Source organism: Danio rerio, chromosome 3, assembly GCF_052040795.2.
Source record: "Danio rerio strain M-AB ecotype USA chromosome 3, GRCz13ab, whole genome shotgun sequence".
NCBI lineage: Eukaryota > Metazoa > Chordata > Actinopteri > Cypriniformes > Danionidae > Danio > Danio rerio.
This window is the reverse complement of record NC_141023.1, coordinates 43,390,608-43,415,017: the sequence shown is the minus strand read 5'-3', so window position 1 is coordinate 43,415,017 and position 24,410 is coordinate 43,390,608. Positions and strand designations below refer to the sequence as shown.

Genomic DNA, 24,410 nt, shown 5'->3' with positions numbered 1-24,410 from the left:
ATGGACCAATCCCTGCATTTTTTAAATGTTTAAAATCGTCTTTATTTTTTGTGCAGCGCCATACGACAGAATTTTGCAAGCTCAATTTCTAGTGTGACTGCATCACAACATAAGTCTTTTTAACATAGTTAAAATTGTAATGATTATTCATGTCAGTTTATAATAGAATACTTATTCAAATAATTTAGAGTTTGAGCAAGTAGCATATTCTAGCTACACATGACATATGCAAGTCAAATATTAGTCTAGTGCTACTTGTGGACTTTTCACATTAATCACTTCATGAATCACTTGCATATCTGCACTTTGTTTTTTATAATGAGAGATTCCATAATAATTCTGTCAGTGAGCTTGAACACACTTGACAACTAGTAGGCTGTGACTAATCTAAATGCCTCTGATTGCACTTATTGCTTTTACATGTGCATTTATAAGCTCAACAGAAACCTCAATGATTGTTTATACTGCTCATCCATGCACAGTTTGCTTTCGCCAAAGCTGTAATTTTGAATGATGACTCCTTTTTTGAACTCATGTAACATTTTTGCCTATTTTTGTTGAGTTTTGACTGGTCTGCATGCCTGGGTGAAGCTAAGCAAAATTTTCTTTAGATAGCTCTGATAGTCTGCCTTAAAATCAGACTTTGTTACTTCAAACCTCAGACTTTTTTTTCCCTCTGTGAACACATTTTGAGGGCTGTGGTATTTAGGGAAAATACCTAATTGTGAAATATTTATTTATTTATTTATTTTTTTGACAGATATTGAAATTGCGATTTGATTTACGATACAATTTTGTGGTCAAGCTTCAGTTCAATAATCTGCAAGCCATTGCAACAATTGTGTGACCGCTCTTAAAAATTACCTGTTTTTGTTCGGTGTCTGAGTTTGAAACCAAAATATTCCCATATTACTAATGCTATTTTTCTTTAGTACAATAGATGAGTCTTATTGATAGAGGAGACTCTTCTATTAATGATTCTGAAATAGCAGATGCCATTATCCCACTTGTCTGCGCTTTCGTCTTTTTTATTTATTTATTTTTTTTATATTTATTGTGGGCGTTCCACATAGTTTGGTTGCACAATTCTGATTGGGCAGAACGAAAGTCTGCTCATTCAATTGGCTAGTAAGACTGTTACAAACAGACGGCAGGTGAAATAAAAAAAAATACATATTTCTAATCATAGCGTCGTGGAATTAAACAAAATGCAACATTTCAAATTGCGATTGCAATTTAATTTCGATTAATCGCACAGCCCTAGTCCCCAATTAAAAATTTTTTGGTCCATACAGTGGAAGTCAGTAACATTCAGAAGTAAGGCATACATGTTTTAAAAGAATTATAGAATTAAAAAATGCCAGGATTTCAGTTTTTGGTTAAATGTCCATTTAAAAACTTAAATACCTGATTTCTAGCTTTTTGGACTAGCATTTACAGTGTTTTTTTTAAAGACAAGCTATTGTTTTTAGTCTGACTTGAATCAAACTTTTCTCCCCAGTTTCAGAAGCTTAAGGCAAATTCTGGTCTAAACTGCATGTAAAATAACTTTCAGTAATGTAAACCAAAAATATGTCAGCGCCATAGAATTGTTTCAAGATACATACCAGTAATGTGTTTTTCTGAGTCATGATTATAAAGGCGGCCTAGTTTCTCCATTTAGTGAAGAGCTAGTCCTTGCTTAAGCTAAGTCCTGTTTGTAAAACCGGCCTTTAAAGTGCATGTTGGTCAGAGAATATAGTCCACAACAACATTCAAAGGCCTTGCGACATGTACAGTGGTTTCTGATATATTGTATAAGGTATATAGTATACTGTTTATTGTGTGTTTTCTGTGTTTTTGAAACCAATGAAGATTGCAGAGCTCAATTATTTTTTTTAATTATTTAGCCTGGCTTGTTTACTGTTCCAAAATATGGTAAATGTTTCTTAAAATTAAATATATTGTGTTCAGTTGGGGGAAAAAGTTGTTCTTTTTTTACGCAGACATTTAAAAATACCTTAATTTAGAGCAGTGATCAAAATACAGTCAAACCGTGATATTTCTATCCAAGGTTATCATGCTGTCAGAAACTTATACTGGGATATGCCTATTAGGAACTGTATTCTATTTCCAGTGTCGGAATCGGAACTTTGATGCCATATCTTGGCTACAGCACATGCAATTTTATGCAGAGGAAAGTTGTCTCCAGCTAGGTAACTTTCAACTTTGTTATTTTAAACCGAAGTAAGGCGATTTTTAGGCACTGCATAATATCATTGTGCCTGCTGCAGCAAAGTTACATAATTGTTACCCTGGATAGATCCTTGCCAATCTGATAAAAAAAAATGTATACAGAAGAACTTGGAACATTTTTGAATGAGATGCTAATCGTCTAATCTGATTCAATGATTTATGCTAAGCTAAGCTAAAGGTGTTTCCGCTAGACCCAGAGTTTGGCTGAATGGATTAAAAATTAATAAAAGTCAAGTCAGAAAGCTCAACTCTCTCAAATATTTTAAGTTGCATGACTTTTCTTGGTATCTTTGCCATTTCTTCAAGCCTCGACCTCTGGTTTAATACAAAATAGTTGGTTTAGGTTCTGCTTATAAAGCTTGTTTTTTTTTCTTATTTATATGATTTTAAAGTATCTTCACTAACTTATTGACTATTCTCTCCGGTTTCTTGGTTAAGAACTGCATATGTATGTATTCACTGGTATTTTACTGTGACTGTTACAAGACGATTCATCCACAGTGCAGATTAATCATCAGTTTACAGCTGTGATGCAACATAGAAACTTGGTCCGTTGCTTTCAAATGTGCCATTTTTAACATCAGCTTTCAATTGAGCTCGTCCAATCAGCTTCCGAGTCTGAACTAAGTTTTTAAACACGAATTTCTGAATTAGTACAACATGTTTTTTTTTCTTCCCCCCTCTCGAAGCTAAAGCTTAAATTCTAAGCAGCATGGAGGAGCAGGAGGAGGATTTACACAGCCTGATTTAGCCTCAGTAAAATGCTCAAGCATACATTGTGCTCCGCTGCTCTGATGTGCTCAACTGCACTGTGTTCACTGCTGGCACTCCTCCCGCAAAAGAGATTGAAAATTGCGGAAATCTACCCCTAGAAGTTGACCCAGTTTTCTCTCAACTGTCTGAGACAAACCTTGACATCTGTTGATGGTGCAGTAACCCTGTTCTGTCCAAAACCTCAGCGCTTTAGATGTTCAGGTGAGGTATAAAGATGAGACACATCCCCAGGAGTGTTCTGAAAGGAAACGCGCCTCTCTTTGAGATTGTTTTGCAGCATCTTCTTCCTTTCCTCCTTTTGACTCGCAACTTCTCCCAACAGTTTATGTTTAGCATTCGGAGGGCTTTTGCGTAGGATTTTTAATTCTTTTTCTGGCAAAGTTGTTAAAGGGTACCTCTTTAACAAGCTTTAACATGACAAAACGAGAGACTCGATTGATATTGTGGAACCACAGAAAACACCCTCCGCCCTGCTCCACGTATGTTCCATTGCCTCTGGACCTGATGTGTTTTTAATTAGCGGGAGCGATGCATTTGTGAGGCTGTGTTCAAATGATTTTTTCATTAAGGCCCACATGAAGCATTTGGCTGGAATTACAGAAAGACATTGCGTTTATTTTTTAAATAGCCTTTTAGGTAGATGCTTCAGGGTTTCATGAATGTGAATTTTGCAGGAGTCATATGTCTTTTATTTGCCGGCAAAAAAAAAAAACTAACTAGGAAACGAGTGGGGGGTTCTGAAGTTTTTCACTTTAGGAATGTACTGCAGATTAGTTTGGTCTGTGTGTCGTGTACATTGTAAGTCTAATGGTAAACTAAGCTAAGGTGGTGGTCAATATTTAGACCATTTTGAGTAGTGTAAACTAAAACAATGGTCCCAACATATTTCCTGATTTACATTCTTATTTTCTATAGCTTCCGAGAATCCAAAAAGAGCCACATATTGATAAATAATGTTATAATAGCCTTTCTAACATTAAGTTAGAAAAATCTCCTCTTGTTACAGTTATGAAATAGTTCGATAACAAGCAGGAAATGTTTATGGGCCAATAATATGGCCACATTGAAATGGTCTATACACCTTATGTTAAAAAAAGTGAGGTACATTTCTTTTACTACTTTCTACTTGTTATAAACTGGTTTTCATCCATGTACTGTTGATTCCATGATAACTATTCAAATACTTGCAATGCCAGATCAGCAGATATACTCTTACTTAAGATGCCATTTTATTTTCCACACAGATTTAGGCCTATCTGCATTCTCCAAGTATGCTCCAAATGTATGGAATAAGCTTCAACATATTCCACATGTGAAATCCGTACCATCTATCACTATATTTAAAATATTTTAAAGACTGTTGATTTAAAACAGTGCACATGTTTTAACAATTGATTGTTTGAGCGTTTTGATTGATTACGTTTGAGCGCTACTGAACACGTTCTTAAACAGCGCTGATTTGCCATTGTGTTCCTGCGCTCAACAGAAATGACTGTGATTGGCCATGAAGGTCATCACTTGACCAAACTCACTGCTGTTTACTGTGTATAACCACAAATAAAAGGACACTGAAGCGTTTCAAAGTCATGTCGATCAGCTGCTTTGTCTATAAACTGACAAATGAGCGATCTGCTGATGAATTGTGTCATTAAAACGCTCCAGTGTCCCTGTATCTGTGGTGTGGAGATGCTGCATAAAGCTAGATTTGTACTTTCACCAGGTGCTACATCGTGCACCTCCGCTGACTGCGTGCATCTTGCGAAACGGACGAGGATTTTATACTTGACGCATTCACCGTTGTGATATTCTTAAAAATGACAGGGGGCTGACCTTAAAATCAGATGGATAAACAGAGAAGTAGAAAGTTTCTTGAACTATGTCATATCATTAATATTGTTTAAGATTTTTAAAGTAATTGGTTTTCTTTAATTTTATAAGTTATTTTAACGATTTTATAACCATTCAACATTTTCACTTGCTTTTGTTCATATCTCGGGACAGTTTTATCTTTTAAACTTTATTAAAATATGAATGACAGCAGAGCATGGGTCACTACAAATATTTATATTTTTTATGGCAAGAATAAAAGTGCAAAAAAATAAAAAGGACACTTACTAAAAATCTAAAAACTCAAGACTTTAAAAAAAATTAACCCACTTAACAACTTACACATTACTGTCTGGCTTGTCTGTCCTCTACTGATATGCTAAAAATGCAATAATGGTTCAACATTCCTGACCATTATCACCAATAAAACCTAGAAAAACAGTTCATCAGTATACTGTAAACCAATAGGTTAAAGTAATATTTACCAGTTATCAAAGAAATAATTTGTGACTTCATTTTAGTTTTTTACTATAAAATTGTTTTAAGTTCAAGATTGCAGTACCTGCATCAGTGTAAAACCTGTGACTGGTGGAAAAACTAATTCTGTAATTGTGTAATAAAACCTCCCGGGTCTCCACTTTTGCTATTGCCTCTGTTTTTGGTTTTAACAAACTTATTCTTCATGCTTTTTAAACTTTTAACAAAATCCTTCTTCCTTTCCCACTGTTGCTGCAATTTCTAGCCAAGAATTATTGGTCATCTGATTATCCCTATGATCACGCATTGACGGATCCTAAAGATATCTGTACTGTTGTGCCTGTTTCATACAAAATCTCTTCAAAGTGTTTCTTACTTACAAACTGTCCGCTCGAGTCTCAAAAAAAGGTGCATTCTGATAGTTGAAATCATGTCGCGCACCTAAAGTGAACTTCCCCAAACACTGCGATGATGTCACATTCGCCATGCGCACTCAAGCAAACTAGCAAATGCTTTGAGTATAGCAGAATGCTGCACATTTGACAAAATACCAATACCTTACCTAATCATCATTATCTAAGATTTCTTTATATATTACAGACAATATATCGCACCTCCAAAATTAACTGCCCTCGTTTTTGTATATATCGCGCGGTAAGTCAATATATCAACTATCGCGACAGGTCTAATTCCGGTTCCAAGTAATTTATTAGATATGGTGAGGCTCAACAAATGGTATTAATAAACACACAGACCACTGTAATATTTTTTAAATCATGATCGCAACATGTAGCATTGGATTTTATTGGATTTATTAGAATATATCAGAAAGTGATGGATTTTCTTTTAAATAAATTGTTAAATTTGGTGTTTGTGATATGTACACCATGATTTTATAAGACGTTTGTGTGCTTTAATGTGTGATTTGACAAAAAAGTGGTCATAAACTAATATTTTCTCAGTTCAAATGAGTAATGGCTTGCACATGACTTAACAAGCGGATAATAATTTGCTTACAGTTGGGAATAACTTGGCTGTCATAAGTTAGTTCCTGCTAATTTGTATGTTAATGGATTTGTTATGGCTGATTTCTCTCTGTCTACATCTATTATCAACAAGAAATGGCCAAGTGCAATATAATAATCTTCCCAAAGGTATTTCTTTGTATACATTGTAGATTTGTTGTGTATAAGCATTATGTTGGGTTCACCATGTGTTGCTATTGTTTAACTGGAATTCTTGTATGTCCGTGTTGGCACCTGTCTCAAAGGAAGACGGTAGTTCATTAGTCAGTGGATGATTTCTCTTTGATTTGGGTGAAGCGAGGCATTATTAAAGGTAAAGTGTAGCGTGAATCTCAGCCTCTTCTACTCGTGCTCTTAAGCGCAGAGCAGCCTTTGAGGGTTTAATCTGTAGGAGTCTGGAGTCAGCTGTGATCACACGTAAAACGGGATGACAAAGAGCTCATAATTATTCCGAATGCGGGGACGTGCACAAATCTTGGGCACCGCAACGTAACCTGTATCTAAGTAATGGCTCCTTTCAAATGCGCATCATGCTTTTGTCCCAGCGGAGTTGCTTTGGATGCAAGGATTTTTAAGTGGTAATGGGCTGCGAGGGGAGCCAGTTAAATCCTAACGTGCCTGTGCTATTTTATTTTTCTTTATTTTTTCTTTTTTTTTCTCACTCTACTGAGGGCTTGCCTTCCTTTTCTTGCTAGCAGATGTCACAGTAATTAATGTGTTGGCTCGGTTGGATGTCGGCATGTGTATGTTATTGGGGGAAGAGAAGCAGATCGATTCGTTTTGAATCGCAGTAATGATTCAGAGAGTCCAAATGCCCCCTGCCTGTTTTGGAGCCTTTGTTTTGTGGAGAATCAAATGGAATGGGGAATGCTGGGCATGCGGAGAGAGCTGCTGAAGGCTCGCGATCGTCTCTGAAGGCTTCTGGGTATCTCTTATACGGTGAATATTGACATGGCTGCTGCTTGAATCATTAGAAGACCGTGGATGGGTTGAGAGCGAGGGATAATCACTGGAGACTGCAGAGAGCCCGGGTCTCTCTCTCTCTGTTTCTTTATTTCTATTCTCCCCCTTCTCTGTGGCAAGCCATTTTAACGTTTATTTTATAAACCATCCTAGTGTCTGTTTTTATGTTACTAGTACCTGTTCTTTAGATCTTTTCCATTCTAGAACGTATTCGTTTGCTATTAGTGTATATTCTTTAGTTGCTAGTTTTATTTTAAGCATACTAGACATTGATTTGTATAAGATTCTGACGATATGGTAACCTTGGATTGAAAAAAAATAATTGTTGGCATTACTGCTGTAAAATATGTTCATTTTGAAATGGGACTGCACAATATTGAGCAAAATCTGACATTGCGTTATTTTGTATTTCTGTGATTTATAAATTACAATATAAATATATTTTCACAATATGACTTAAGTTACTGTTTGGGAAAAATTCACAATTTTTCATTGATTTGGGATGATTGTGTAGGGGAGTGCATTTGCATTAAATATCCCCAAAATATATATATAAAAAAAATTACAGTATTTCAGCACAGATAAACAATGAAATAAATAGAGCATTATGGGTTTTGATGATATATAACTTTATTGAGGTAAAGAAATTCAGTTATCCAAAAAACACTACGGTCTTCATTTAGTGGAGTTTGCATGATCTCCCCATGTTCACGTGGGTTCCTCTGGGTGCTCCGGTTTCCTCCACAGTCCAAAGACATGCGTTACAGGTGAATTGGGTAAGCTAAATTGTCCGTATTGTGTATAAGTGTATGGATGTTTCCCAGTGATGGGTTGCAGCTGGAAAGGCATCTGATGCCTAATGCTGGATAAGTTGGTGGTTAATTCCGCTGTGGTGACCCAAGATTAAAGGGACTAAGCCAGAAAGAAAATGAATGAATGTTTTCGTTTGGTAATCTTTGTTAAAGCTGCAAACTTTATAATTTCTTGATCTGAAATGATTTAAATTTGCTTTTAATTTTTACAGTCGTGGGCCTTATACATCTGAGGAAAAAAACAACATCACACTAATAGATTATGGTTGAAATTCACAATAACTCAACAAATCATGTTTACAGAACTGTGATTTTTAGTTAATTGTAATCCCAACTCAACAATGCACATCTTGTGATGTGACCATCACGGATGCTCACATTGTGATATCGATGCTGTGTATTGTGCAGCGTTGTTTTGAAATGTCTGGGGGAAAAACAATACTTTCCCCCCATTAAATGCAGTATATTTTATTTAAAAAAATATTTAAAATAATTTTGGAACATGAGTAAACATGTCAGGCTCAATAATTAAAATAAATCATTGACTGCTGCTATATTTGTTTGTAAAACAACTTGTAAAAGCATCTTTGGATATATTTATTTTCTTTGGATGTACAGCAAGCCACTGCACTGTTTTGGTCCATAGTAGGCTTAGATGTTGGTTTATAAGCGATTTTTGTTTTTCAAATGTTTCCTAATTTGTGGGCTGCCCAGTAGCTTTTGACGTGTATGGTCTTTTGCTGCTGAATTTGCTGTTTCCCTAAAAAAACTAAATGAAATGATTTTAAAAACATATAAAGCATATAAATTATTTCTAATGGTACCTAATGTGTAAAATAAAAGCCATTGATTATTCATCAAGTATTAAGGATATTATAATGTACAGGATCCAGCACAACGAGAAAGTTGTGAACGTCAAGTAATTTCTTGAATGTTTACATCTGCTCAAGGCAGACATTTGTGTTTGCTATGATACTCAAGTCAGACACATTGACATTTTTAGTGTGAATTTATCCTTTAGAAGCAAGACTTTATAATTTGCACATTGTAGCCTGATTCTTCATTCCAACGAGTGTAAAAGCTTCATGTATGTCAGGGGTGTCCAAACTCGCTCCTGGAGGGCCGGTGTCCAGGAGAGTTTAGCTCCAACCCTAATCAAACACACCTGAACCAGCTAATCAAGCTCTTACTAGATATACTAGAAACCTCGTAGCAGGTGTGTTGAAGCAAGTTGGAGATAAACTCTCCAGGACACACCGGCCCTACAGGGCCGAGTTTGGACACCCCTGATGTATGCAATTCAGGTCTAGGGATGGACCTTGTGGACTTGTATCGCAATATTTATTGTGATATTTCTGATGACAATTTATATGCAACCACTAGGTATGATGCAATACTCTTAAATATTGAACCATTTAGTTTGGCCTCCACAGATCAATACACCTATGGAACCTATTGGTTTTTGGCTATGCATTGAAATGAAAACTTTTTTATTGTCCATTTTCTCCTTTTATTTAGTTACTCTCTGAACTGGTTAGAATAGTGTTGTTGCTATACTGGAATTTTAAAAATAATTGGTACTGAAATTTTAAAAACGTCCATGTCCTGCTATCATTTAAGCGGTTTTGAGCCTGTTTTTAAACAGCATTGATTTAGCATTGTGGTCACGTGTTCAACAGAAATGACTGATTGTTCGTGATGGTCATCAGTTCACCACACTTCACCATCTGTGTTTACTCAGTACAAACACAGAAACACGGACACTGTAGCTGTTTTAAAATGTGGGTTTTTAAAATTACAGTCCCAATTGGTACCGCAATTGAAGTATCGTGACAACACTGTTAGAATGCATGTCCATGTACCAAAACAAGGCTTTCATGCGAGTAAGAGTCTCATCAGTGAAATGTAAAGATAGGGACGCTTTGACATGACAATGAAAGTATTGTGCGCCACATGTCAATGCATAAGGGCACACGGGACTAAAAGCTCCGAATAGATGTATTAAAGCTACTACACACAAATTTAGTCTTGCTTTTCAACTGTAAAACTTAATTATGACCAATTATTATGTCCAACTGTCTGATGTGATGAGCATTCAATTGGTTAGGCCTTTGGGAAATTGTGCTGCATCTTAAAGTAAAAAATATTATTTTATTCCGACTGTCTGTGTTATTAGTATTAATCAAACAACAAAAGATAATGAAATCATTTGGTCTGCTCTTGACTGAATAGCTATACATCTCAATAATGGTTAAACTGGTTCTGATTATTGCCGAACCATACCAAAACCGTGACCTGAAAACCAAACTAAACTGTTAGAAGTCAGCTCTGCTCCTGGATATCCAGCAGAGCTCAGCTTTAACCATAATTAAACACATTGAAGCAGCTATTCAAGCTTTTCAGGATCATAAAAATACACAAGCAGATGTGCTGAAGCAGGTTGGAACTTTGCAACACCATGGGTCCTCAGGAGCATAGTTCATGAACTCTTGATGTTTAAATGATCACGCGTTGTAATGCTATTTGTGTTCTATAAATCATATTTCCTCCTCATTCTGTGAAATGAAACCATGTCTGGTCACAAGAAGGGGTTATTTTGAAACACTCGACTGATAATATAAAGTAAATTAAATAAAAGTATGTCACACAGTAAACAAAATATCTGTCAGTTAACAGTTTCCATATTTTGTGAGGTTTCCATTTATTTATGGTTGTGAATTACATTGTTGATCTTTGGCGTGTCGTCTTCTGATGTTGAAAATTCAAGTTAAACAGAATGACTTTTTATTGACATTTTAGCAGTTTAAAATAATACAATGTATAATAATTAATATCTAGAGAAATAAGTCTGTAAAATAACAAAAAACAATGTACTGACAGTTTATTAAAAGGTTTTTGTAGTGTTATGTACAACCCCAACCCAGACCATATACTACTTTAAACTATTTAAAATAATAATAAAAATCACAAAAAAGGTTAAAAGACTTAGGAAGAAATATCAAGGTCCCATTATGGAAATCAAAACCATAAATAAATAATAAAAACATGTATCTACTAATTTATGGATATTTAAGTTTAAAACTTAATTAATCCCCTTGGGGCAATTCATTTCGACATGCACTTCACATACAGTATAACAAGAATGACACACTTAACACAATAAACATTAACACTTAACAAGTACAAAAAATAAATGATAGTAATAGTCCATTGATTAACTACATTTATTACATAACCTAATTGCCTCAGGCACAAAGGTAAATTTATAACGATTTGTGGAACATCTTATTGTCCTTACACATTGACCAACGGACATCCAATCAAAATATTTATTTAAGGGATTTAGTATTTTATGTGCCATCCTCAACACCTGCTGTTCGTAATAGTATGCAAGACTTCACAGGAGAACTCCCAAAATCTTCGAACACAAATTAACGATGCCTTGAAGACGATTCTTGTTTTTCATAGACAGTAAAGAAAACCAGCAAATAAAGGAAAAGGACAAAATACTTTCTATAAATGAATTGTAAAAGGTCTTAAGAATAACGTTCTCTACATTATTTCTTTACATATTTCTTCCAGTGCAGTAAATCTCTTCTTGTAAACAGGCTCAAATTGGCAAAACTGCATCACTAATGTGCTATTGTAATAATTATTTGCACAGACAAATTTGTTTTATCATCATTACAACAATATTAAAAATGTATTGTGAGAATTTTTACCTGTGTGTGTGTGTGTGTGTGTGTGTGTGTGTGTGTGTGTGTGTGTGTGTGTGTGTGTGTGTGTGTGTGTGTGTGTGTGTGTGTGTGTGTGTGTGTGTGTGTGTGTGTGTGTGTGTGTGTGTGTGTGTGTGTGTGTGTGTGTGTGTGTGTGTGTGTGTGTCGCAATCGAAAAGATATCATCCGTTCTTACTCTGGTCCCAAGTGTGCTCGTACGCTGTCAAAAGGTGAATGATTGGTCACACATGCGACAATCAGATTGACAAGCTTACAAAGAATGAATGTGCTCCACTGCTCCAGGTGTGTGTTCACGGTTTGTGTGTTCAGTTCTCACTGTAAAAATGCATAGCACATATTCCACTTGGTTACTAGTCACTTTCACGTTTTTGATCATCGCCATTATAACTTTATTTGGTAGCTGAAATTTTTATTTGTAGAATGAAATGTACATACAAATCTGTTTTACACATTGTCTTATGCCGCATAATAGATTCGACATCTTGTCAGATCAGATATGAACCACAGAATAAGCACATGCCGAACTTGTGTGGTCAACGGAACGGTTCGTTTTATTTCATTTTACAAAGAACTGTTGCACCTCTAATACTAGTCACAAATTGAATTTGTAAGTTGAAGCTGAATAGTTGATGTCTATCATAGAAGTTAATGGTTAAAAATGTAAGTTTTTAATAGGGCTGCACAATATTTCGTTTCAGCATCGGTATAGCAATGTGATCATTTGCAATAATAACAGCGTGACTATATGCAATGTTAAATCTAAAAATTTTTTTTTCTCATTTTGCAAGTGTTTGAGGGTTTTAAAAGCATTCAGGCATGAGACATTGTACAAATATGTAACTTTAATGAATTAATAATATAAATAAATAATTTTATTGAGTCGTTTAGCAATCAAACACTACAAAGACTATTATTTTACATTTAATTATTCAATTAGCTAGCTGAATACAGGTCGACTCCTTTAAAATATGAAATGCTGTTTATTGAATTGGTATCTTTTTCTTTATTGAATATCTATGCTTGTAGATTGTTTCTTATATTAAATACACATGCACTCCCCCCTACAGAATCATCCTAATCTGTCTAAAATTATATTTTCTTTCCAAATAGTTATTCAACAAATGTAGTCAGATCTTTCCAGTATAGTGCAGTCCTAGTTTTTAAATAGTAACATTAGAATTGCTCACTGCTAGTCACAGTACTGGTAATTAATTAATAAGTACTACTGTTGTCAAAAGTATCGACTTTAGTACCAACTTTGAAACGTGTATATCTCTGTCATCGGTGAGCAACGATGAAAAGCAATTAACTGATGACCTTCACAGCCAATCACAGTTATTTCTGCTAAGTGTGTAAACATAATGGCCTATCAGCAGTGTTTAAGAGCAATGTTTGCGGGAAATGGACGTTTTTACAATTTCAGTACCGATCTTGATACTTTTGACAACGCCAATAAATACTAGTAATCAATAAAGGCACATTTAGGGCTGCACAATTAATCACAAAAAGATCTTTATTCGACCCTACACATGATCTTAATTCACCTTTTCTACGATTCAGCCAGTTATATTTTAAATGTCGTGAGAGAAGCATAAAGGCGATTGTACAAGTCTTCACGTTGTTTTATATACGTTGTTCAGCAACATGAAAACCTTCAAATGGTGCTAAATGTGTCACATGCTGTACAAATAAGGTTTAATTCACCCCAAAATGTATTTTGTGTCTTAATGTAATGACTTGTTTGTTGGCGCAAAATCACGCATGAGCTGACGCACTGTTTGTTTACTACCAAGAAGGTGCGAGGCAGTCTACTTTAGCTATCAGAACCTGCATAGAAAGGGCATCCGCTGCATAAAAACTATCTGTATAAGTTGCTGGTTCATTCCGCTGTGGCGACCCCGGATTAATAAAGGGACTAAGCTGACAAGAAAATGAATGACTGAATGAATGAACCTGCATAGGCTATGAATGGGGGTAATACGATTGTAAATAATGTTTGATTTGTTGCACAGAGCAATCGTTTGGGAGCCATGTGGGAAGTAAGATTTCTTTTCAGCCATGACATAAGCGCACTAAGCAGTGATAGTGAAACCAAAAGCGCGCAAATCATTTTAACAGTCATTTTGCATTTTAGAGTTATGATTGTGAAAATCATTTGATTAAACCGAGAGGGAATCTGATAATGCCAAATGTCTGATTTTTACCAGTGAAATAAAAGGACAAATTTAAAGTCTGTTCAAGTCCACCAATCCAAGTCTTTACAAAGCATTTTAACCAACAAAAGACCAACACATTGGCCTAATAGAATTATTGTTGTTTTACCATATGTTTGAGAACAACAATAATAATAATAGCCTCCTCAGATTAACTTTTACTTTACATCTACAGAATCTTAAGAAAATCATGATCTTGATTTTAAGCAAAAACATCTGTGATTCTCATTATAGCCAGAATCGTGCAGCCCTTCTAGCATCCCACAAGTGTGAATATTTAATAATAATAACCAATATTTAATTATAAGAAGTATTTTTTTTAAAGGCACATGTATTTAAAGAACAAGTTGTCATGACATTGAGTGCTAGTATTTCTTAAAGATTAAATGTTAAAACGACTTGCCATACTCCTCTATCCTGTTCTTCATTTTTGTTGTTCTTTCTGCCTCTGCCTGTTTCTTTCCGTCCCTCTGCCTGGGCTGGTCATAAAGAGATGTTTCTGTCTCGGTTTGTGAGAGGTTCAAGCAGTGCCTTGCTGTTCCCAAGTGCCAAACAATGAATAAGGCAAATATAAACAGAGCGAGAATGCCATAGTCTGAAATAATACTAATTCACAACACTTCCTGCTCCTTTTGTTGTCGCTTTAAAATTATTCACCACCACCTGCATGTCTGTGTGTGTGTGTTTTTTTTTAAGCATTTCTGTTTGAAGCTTACCTGTTCTTCCAAAAAGATGACCGTATTGTTAGGTTGACGGTGTTTTTCATTGCTGTTGTTTTCATCATCTCAGTGTCAGGCTCATATTGGGCATCCTGGATTCTGTTGTATGCCTCAGTTGGCATGTTGTGTGTTTGTTCGGTCAAATCAGTCTGAGGGAAGCAGAGGATGCTGTCATTAATATTAAAATGTGTAGAAATTCATATTCATGATGGCATTTTCAATACCACATGTGATTTTGAACGTGATTTGTTTATTTAGAAAATGAAATATTGATGTTTCCCTTAATGATCCCTTAATAATTTATCAGTAACAAAATTATCTGATGATAAACTGTATAAAATACTTTTCCTTCCTTTATTTTACCCTTATTTAATGCTTGTATTTTAATTGTTTAATTACATTTCAGTAATCAAAGAGTGTAGTCCAGTCAGTTGAATTCTTAAGATATTCTCAAGTTCAGTTTAGCAGACACTGAAGACACCAGGAGCATTGTGTGCACTTTAGTAAATAAAACCCAGACATTCATTCATTCATTTGCCAAATTACACGTCGACTCATTGTGCTGACTGCATATTTAACTGCTGTTATGCCCACATATTCACTGCAATCATAGGGTAGATTATGGTGGTAGCAGCTCTACAGTCCTGGGTTTGATTTCCAGAAAATGTATGAATTTGATAATGGAGGATGACTGATATGGGTTTTTCTTCTGGCTATTGATGAAACTTTGAAATTGGAGCAGCCGATGGCTGATAAATGATGCAATTTCTTTTTCTTTCTCTGTTTTGGCTATGTTTAGCCAATTTTCTTTTTCCCCCTTCATCTATTAAAATGTAACAGGTAAGTAGTTGGAGACCCGATAGAAAAAAATTGCTTAGAAGTTTAAGCAGGAATTCAAATAAAAGCATACCCAATTAGTGCATGCTATTTTAGCTTTTTGATATCACTTTTAAATAGCAATCACAAATGAAAATAACAATTTCACTACCAAATGGACTTGAAATCGTGGCATATATTGTTTTTAAATCCATTTAGAATTGAAATGGTGATTTAACATAATATTTAGTAGATTTAATGGCAAAAAATACAGTAGTCAACCAGTGGTTGTAACCTTGCATCAAAGTTGTTCTAAAATTATTGAACAGCAAAGTTTCTTGATGCACTTCCAGGGTTCATACGATCATAGAAACCTGGAAAAGTCATGGAATTTTGAATTGGCATTGTCCAGGCCTGGAAAAGCTTTGGAAATACAGAAACACACAGACACACACACACACACACACACACACACACACACACACACACACACACACACACACACACACACACACACACACACACACACACACACACACACACAAAAAGGTTTTGGAAAAGTCATGGAAATTAGTTTAACAAATATCTACTTGAATATAAATAAGTTGTCTTTACTTCTTTGCTGCCCTTTTCTACCAAAAACATGCTCTCACATAAGGCAGCACGATATTAGAAAAATCCGACATTGCGATATTTAATTTTGCTGCTATATCTCGTGATATGTCTATAACCAGGTTATTTGAACGGCTCTATTTGGGAAGATTTCATTCATCTAGATCAGGGATCACCAAACTTGTTCCTGGAGGTCCGGTGTCCTGCAGATTTTAGCTCCAACCCTAATCAAACACACCTGAACAAGCTAATCAAGGTCTTACTGGAAACTTCCAGGCAGGTGTGTTGAGGCAAGTTGGAGCTAAACCCTGCAGGGCACCGGACCTCCAGGAAGAGATTGGTGACCCCTTATATAGATCAACTGGGATAATTAAATCTTTTTCTATGCAGTGCATCGCCATAAAATATAATAAATTAGGAACATATATAAACACAACAGAGCAAAAATGAACAGTGCTTTATGGTTTTCTGAGTGTAAAAGTAATCAAATACAATGAAACAAAATAACATGGTCATCATTGTATAAATAACTTGACAAAATAACAACTTAATTTTAGATAAACAGTCTGATTTTGTGATGTGGCTATTGCGTATACACATATTGTGATATCGATGGTCAAACGATTTATTTTTCAGCCTTACTCTCACATTATTAGTGGTGTGTAGGCATTACCTAAAATACATTTAAACTGAATAGATCGTTGCACGTTTCATGATATGCTGTAATACATTTAACCATGCATGGCTTTTCTTATTATTTACCATGTATACGTAGACATGAAACATTAAGTCATATAAATTTATTTGAAATTCCTGCCAAAAAAGTCCTCGAAAAGGCATGGAATTTTAGTAGTAAAAATGTGTATGAATCCTGCACTTCAAATGTTGACCACTGTAATGTGTGCGTAATAGCTGACATACAGATGAACTCCTTATAGTTGGTTTTATGACCAAGTCATTTTCCTAAATTGATACTGAGCTTTTTTAACAAAGATGTAACTGTAGAGACGGTCTCTGAATTTGTGACTAAACTTCATGCTGATGAATTGAAATGCTTTAAGTTTAATATAACTTAGTTCGCTTTTCACCGCCTCGCAGTTTTGCGTTTTTTTTTTTTTAATGCAATTTGACATGCTTTTTTTCTACTGCGTATTGTGTCCTGACTAGCTGTAGTCAATCAATCTCCTCCCTGCCGTGTCTCCTGTACAGTACAGAATGCATTCAACTTGCCAAATTCATATATATCTTCAATCGCAAGCAGTGTGATTCTGAAGTGCTGTACTGTGTTTGTAAGTTTTCTCCCCATATTAACGATGAAAAAGTCAAAGGCACCCACGGTAGCACTCAAAACCCAGAGTAAGATGCTAACCATCGCACAAAAAGCTGAACTTCTGGATTTGCTAAAAGAAGGTAGAAGTTACGTGGCTGTAGGGCGCCATTACAGAATAAAGAAATGAAGATCAAATTGTTCTGATCTTTGTTTTCTTTCTATAATTGTGGACTTATTTTTCTACGAAGGTTTAAACTTTGAGTGTTTAAACAAGAGAAAAGTGTGAAAACGTTAATACCTGTCTGAGAAAAGTGTATAAAGTGTGTAGTGAGGGGTTTTACAGCCTGAAAACATCCATAAAAATAAAGTTGACTACTTCGCAGATATTGTGCATTTCGTTTTTTTTTTTAGAACATAACTCTGGCAAATAACGAGGAACCACTGTACTCAAATTAAATCAAAGAACGAACTGAAATTATGTAATTCAAATTAAAACCTGTCCAAAACAAAGTAGTTTTTAAGCTCATTTTGGGAGTTCAAACTAATATTTGGTGGAGTTTATTTTGGCTACATTGTTTAGGGGTACACGCGACCACAGTGTTCGAGAATAATAAACCGTCAATCAAACTTTTTGGACTTCTTTTTGCCCTCAAATGAAGAATGAAAATGAGCTTTGTTTGTATACCGGCCTTTATCTGATATGCTCAATCAAAACTATACTTTATACATAATCAAAACTAGAGCTGGTTGAAAGCTCGCTAATTCGGTTACAAAAAGTTACTTCCATTTTCTCTCTCTCCTAATGGTATTATAATTCTCCCTTCAAAATCAGCTTTAGGTTTCCCATGAAATGCATTAACCTTATTTTTCAATGCAGAAGTGCGCCTTTTTCATGATTGTTTTAGAACTTCCGATTCAATTGCCTATGGGAGAAATGACTACGAATAATAAACCGCAGAAAATGGTCAAACTACGTGCTCTACAAACAAATGTATTCGTGATTACACAGACAAAGTAGACTAATGTAATATGAAAATATCAGTTCGCAACATCAAGCTGCAGAATGAGCTGTTTTTAACATCTTACAATGAGTGGAAGTGAATAAGACCAGTAGTCTCGAGCCAAAAAGGTCGAAATAATAATAATAATAAAAAAAGCTCTTATATGAAGAATAGTGCGAGTAAGGCCAGATTAAGACTCTTTTCTTAAATAGTGACCAGTAGGGAACATCACTTGTGTCAGTCGAATGGCATCCTGTTGCTGAAGGAGTCTGCTGCACATCATGTGTTTTACAACATTTACCTATTTACAAATGTGTCTATGCCATATTTGTAGCCCTAATTTGTCTGCTGATGCTGAATAATAATAAATTAATAATAAAACTACAATAAAATGAGACAGTGGATTTCTTCAATGTATTTTTACATATTTTCATGTTGAAATGTAGAATGTAGAGCTTGACTTTTATGTTCTACATTTTTGTAATGTCTTTTAAGAATGATCATTTGATGTTAGAAGAACTTGATCGCAAATTTGCATTTCATTTAATTTATCCGTTGGATTGATCATTTGTTATAGAGTAAAAAACATAATTCACACAGCTGTAATAACATAACACAGTACAAAATGCTAGCGAGGGGAACAGACAAATCTTTTAAGCTTTGCAAAACTTACTCATCCTTCAATTTTCACACGACAGGTTGATGTCTTCAACTGTGTGGTATGTTGCTGTTCTTTGTCAGCATTAACTAATTGCGAGATAATTTGGTTTTTGACAAAATGATTGTCTGTAGGTTGCCTCCACCCATGCGAAAGCAAATTTTTAAGGTTAATTAGATGAATAGTTGTTTGCTATCATTAATAGAAGGCAAGGTTTCTTTTGTTGAGAGATTTGTGAAGTTTTTCATCTTCTCATCAACAAGACAGACAGTAGGGCAGAGTGTAATCTTTATGACTAGTTGTATGTAATTGTGTGATGTAAGGATGCTCTAATCAGGTTTTTACACTGAATGCAGTTTTGTTTTGGCATCAGAGTACTTTGAGACCAACTCTTTATGCTTGTTTTGGTTTTTATGTTATGGCACATTTAACCCTTGTGGATCCTTATGGACATTTTTGTCTTTTTAAAATATATATGACTCTGTCAATGTTTTCAAACACTTGCATTTGATTAACCAAAGTAACACAAGTGGCAGTTTCACATTTGTCACATCCATAACAGAGAGGTGTCACATCTATAGCTAATAATCTATATCTATGGAATGTAAAATAAAATGAATCATTTTTGTTCTGTAGAGAGACAACGCTAATAATTTTGATTAGTATAGACCTTTTCTATAACATAAACAATTACAAATGCTTTGCCATGACACTATTTCTGGTCCTACAGCATTTCCAGTTGTGCCATTTTTATATCACCTGTCAAAACACAATGACTTGCGCAAACTTTTTAAGTCTAGCTAAAACAGAACAGAACTTTTTACCCAGAATGTTAAACATTTACCTGAAGTAACATCCAGATGTTTATTATTTTTTGGTTGATACCGAGTGCGTCTACACGAGAGAAGCCGTAAAAGCATATCGTAGTCTGGGTGACCACAATTACTTCCGTAGTGGAAAGGTCGGAAACATTTGTTCAGTTAATGTGAATGAAGTTTATATTCTGTTCGGCAAGGTTGGAGCAAGCCCAATTCTCATTTCATATCAGGTAAGTTCATGCAATGCTGAATCATACACATTACTCTTTTTTTGATTGCAGCAATGATTTCAGCTAAACAGTAAATATGGTTAATTAAACTGCGGACACTGAATGCTAAGAATGAAACGTAAAAGTGTAAGTTCACATACCCTGCCGTACAGGTGCAGTTCGCTGTCAGAATGCAGTTGTTTTGCTTGTTGATGATTACCCAGGCCATGTAAAGCTCTGTCTTTTTTCCTTGTCTTTGGTAAGGCAGAACCTTGGTTTTTTGCACCACAAAATTTTGAATCTGGTAATCATGGAACATTGTTTCCTGAACATGACCACACAGAACAACATTGTTGGCATCCAAACACTTGTAGGCCTTTAACTTCTCTCTTGTAAAAACGCTTGGAGCTTCATTGAGGTTGTATATTTGGGGCTGGATGCTTGGCCATTTTGTCATATCCAATATCCATTGGGAGGGTGCTATTGCAAATGGGCCTGTCAGATGAACGCCGCTCACTTTAACCATAATTTTGCTGAATAACTGTGCTTATCACTGGGTGACGAGCTGTTTTAATGCTGAAAGCATTATGTAAATATTATATATAATATGTAATCAAAATAACTTATTTCTATTACAACGTCAAACTCTACCGCATTGGATGTCATTCCCTCGCTGCAGTGCTCCCGTTTTTTTCTGCAACCTTGCTGAATGTTTACAAACATGGTAATTCATCTGTATGTCACTTCCATATGTGAACAAATAGCGGTCTATTGTTTCTTTTAGGTTGTACAGTTTAATTCTTGGAATTTCTACGAAGTATGCTGTAGACTGTAAACTGTAGACTTTTTTGGTCCATAACGCATGTTTATTTTCCTCGTTTAAAATATGAAAATGTTTATAGATTGATATTTTTCTGATCCCTTAACTCTGTGGTTAAACTCATATTTTAATATAATGTTAACATAATTTATATGTGAATTTATGTTTAGATTTTATTTACTGCGAAAGTCACATCCATAGTGCTGGAATTGCTCCTATATAATAATTTGGCTGTACCAGCATACATGTAGACAAAATGTAGTGTGTTTAATAAAATTGTAAAGTGTGAATTATGTAAATGTAAATGTCCATTTCCCACTAACATTTAAGATTACATTTCCTACTTCAACATTTAATTACACCTGCTATTTTATCATGATCACGTGACCTACCTAACTGTGAGTTATCGCTTCAACCCATTCAAGAATTCTCTCGTGGTGCTTCATTGCATAGCATAGTGTCTATCGGGTGCACACTGCAGAATCTCGCTGGAAGTAGTAGGTTATCCGGGTAGTTCTTGCATACTAAATTTCAAATTCTAAAAATTTGGATATACTACTCGGTAGAGCTGAACAATTAATTGTTAAAAGATCGTGATCTCGATTCGACCCCCTTGACGATCCTAATCCAGCATTTCTACGATTCTGTCAATCATATTTTCAAGTTCACGAGAGTAGAGAAAAAAAGGCGGCCGCACAAGTTTTTTCCTTGTTTCACACACGTTGCTCAGTGACATTGACACCTCCAAATGATGTTAAAAAAGTCACATACTGTACTAATAAGGTATAATATACCTAAAAAAGTCATTTTTGTGTTAATATGATGTTTTCGCGGCCGGGAAATCACATGTGACGTGAGCTGCTGACCGTGAGCTGTTATCACAGAGAGAGAGTGCGCGCGTCTACTTTAGTGAACAGAACCTGCATATGTTGCGAGTAACAGCTAATACAGTTGTAAATAATATTCAGTTTGTGGCACAGAGTGATTGTTTGGGAGCCGCGCACAAAGTATGAACAAGCACTTAGCAGTCAAAATGAAACTTAAAGTGTGCACTTCATTTAGATGATCATATCACATTTTAGAGTTATGATTACAACAAGCATTTGATATGTGTTTTCTTTCATAGCGAACACACAGTTGTGCATGAAAATACATGTTTACAATGTCAGTATAACTACTCCAGCCTATATTGTTGAATATAATCTGATAATGGCAAATGTCTGATTTTACCAGTGAATAAAATTGTCAAATATGACAGATTGTAAGCATATATCTGAAACATAATTCAACATCAGAATTATTATAAGTAGAATATAATTATTTATAGAAACCAGTTCACATAATACACAAAATAATATTATTGATGTTGTGCCATATGTTTGTTTTTACCATTCCTTTATTTTACATCTACAGAATCGTGAGAGAATCGTGATCTTTATTTTAAGCAAAAAAATTGCGATTCTCATTTTAGCCAGAATCATGCAGCTCTACTACTCGGCTCGTACACTGTTTTTAGCGTACTATATAGTATGGACGTATGTGATTTTGGACGCTGCATCATTTCTGTTGAACACATGAACACAATAGCAAATCAGCGTGTTTAGGAATGCACTTAACACCACTTAAATGTTAGCGGAAATGGACATTTGTATAATTTCAGTACGGCTATTTTACAACCATTTTCTATTTTATGTCAATAATATAAAATGTTATATTTTTGACATAAACAGTTTGTTATATAGCAGATAAATATTTTTCAAAAAGATTTAAAAGGGACTGAAATGAACAAGCAGTCGTACACACAATATCCATGTTTCCACACTTGATATGATTAATGATTGAATAAATATTCAGTGTAATTCTTTGGGGTAACAAAACACGGGAGGTTTATTAATTATTTTCATGATTGACAGTAATTTATTCATCAGTGCTGTTTAATCAGTCATTCATTTCCTCTCATTTATATATCTAAATGTTGTATATTCAATTATTTATGATTACATTCACTGCCTTTGCTTTGTTCATGTTGAGAAAAAAAGGATGTTGCCCTTGGAGCGGTTACTAAAAGCAGATTGGTGTCGATTGCATGAATGAATGAAATAAGATTTGGTTATGGTGAAGTTGAAACCAACAGTCGTCATAGAGAGCGATTATCCTCTGATTAATATCAGCTGAGCGTTCTTCATATATGCAATTTTGTCTGATATGCAGAAATGAGTGAATGCAATGCGTTGTTTGTCCGAAATGCCCAGTGTTGTTTTGGTGGTCACATGTCTAACAGGAATCTCTCCTTTGTCTCATTTCTCATCAACAGACACGCGTCATGGAGGGAGCCCGTCAATCCGTACTACGTGAACTCTGGCTACGCGCTGGCGCCCGCCACCAGTGCCAACGACAGCGAGCAGCAGAGCATGTCCAGCGATGCAGACACGCTTTCCCTGACCGACAGCAGTGTGTACGTACACATCCACAAACACACACACACACATTAGGATGCACGATATTGGAAAAATCTTTATTTTTTTTGCAATGAATATTGTGATATCGGGATTTCACTAGAACTTATTAATTTATATTGGTTTGGACGATTCTGTAGGGGGGTAAATTATGCTTAGATTTGTAATAAACAAACTCTAAGCATAGATGAATACAACAGAGCAAAGATAAAGGTGAAATACACGGTATCAGACTGTTCAAGTACAGGAATCGATTAATTGGGGGTAAATAACACTTTATATTAGGGCTGCACAATATATCGGTTCAGCATCGATATTGTAATGTGTGTGTCCGCAATAGTCACATCGCAGGATATGCAATGTTGGGGGATTATAGTTGATCAACATAACTATAAAATTGCAAATACATGAATCTTTATAATTTGCATGTGTTTCAAAGCAGATTTTAATTAGGATAATAAAATGTACAACATTTATATAGAAATGAATGAATATTTTTACTGAATTATTAATACAATCAAGACCATAGTGTTGTTTTACATTTTCATTATTCATTATTCTGTACCTGAATACTGTTTTACTCTACCTGAACCATAAAGCACTGTTTATTGGGCTCTTTTCTTTGCTCTACTGTAATTATTCTTGCTTGCAAGTTGTTTATTAAATTTATACACGATTCACACCCTTACAAAATCACCCTAATCAATCAAAATTAAATTTCTTTTCTCTAAATAGAGCTATTCAAGCCATCTGGTGAAAATGTATTCATACTGCAAATATATTTCTGAAATACAAAATGTCACAATGTCTGATTTGTCCTATATATATATATATATATATATATATATATATATATATATATATATATATATATATATATATATATATACTTTATAGTATACATCTTATAAATAATCAAAATAATTTATTTTTTACCTCTGAATTGTATGATTTGCTGTACCCAAATG

General features: G+C 35.0%; 1 protein-coding gene across 21 annotated transcripts in view; it reads left to right on the top strand.

Annotated features, from left to right (window-relative positions):
* Nucleotides 1–24,410, top strand: part of axin1 (axin 1) — a 107,676-nt gene that overhangs the window by 41,735 nt on the left and 41,531 nt on the right. For all 21 annotated transcript variants that reach the window (XR_015479989.1, XR_015479990.1, XR_015479991.1 and 18 more), the window contains 1 exon segment: nucleotides 23,301–23,441. Coding sequence is in view for 18 of the 21 variants with exons in the window: in XM_087243242.1 (XP_087099368.1) it covers nucleotides 23,301–23,441 (141 nt within the window). In the remaining 3 variants the exon portion in view is untranslated.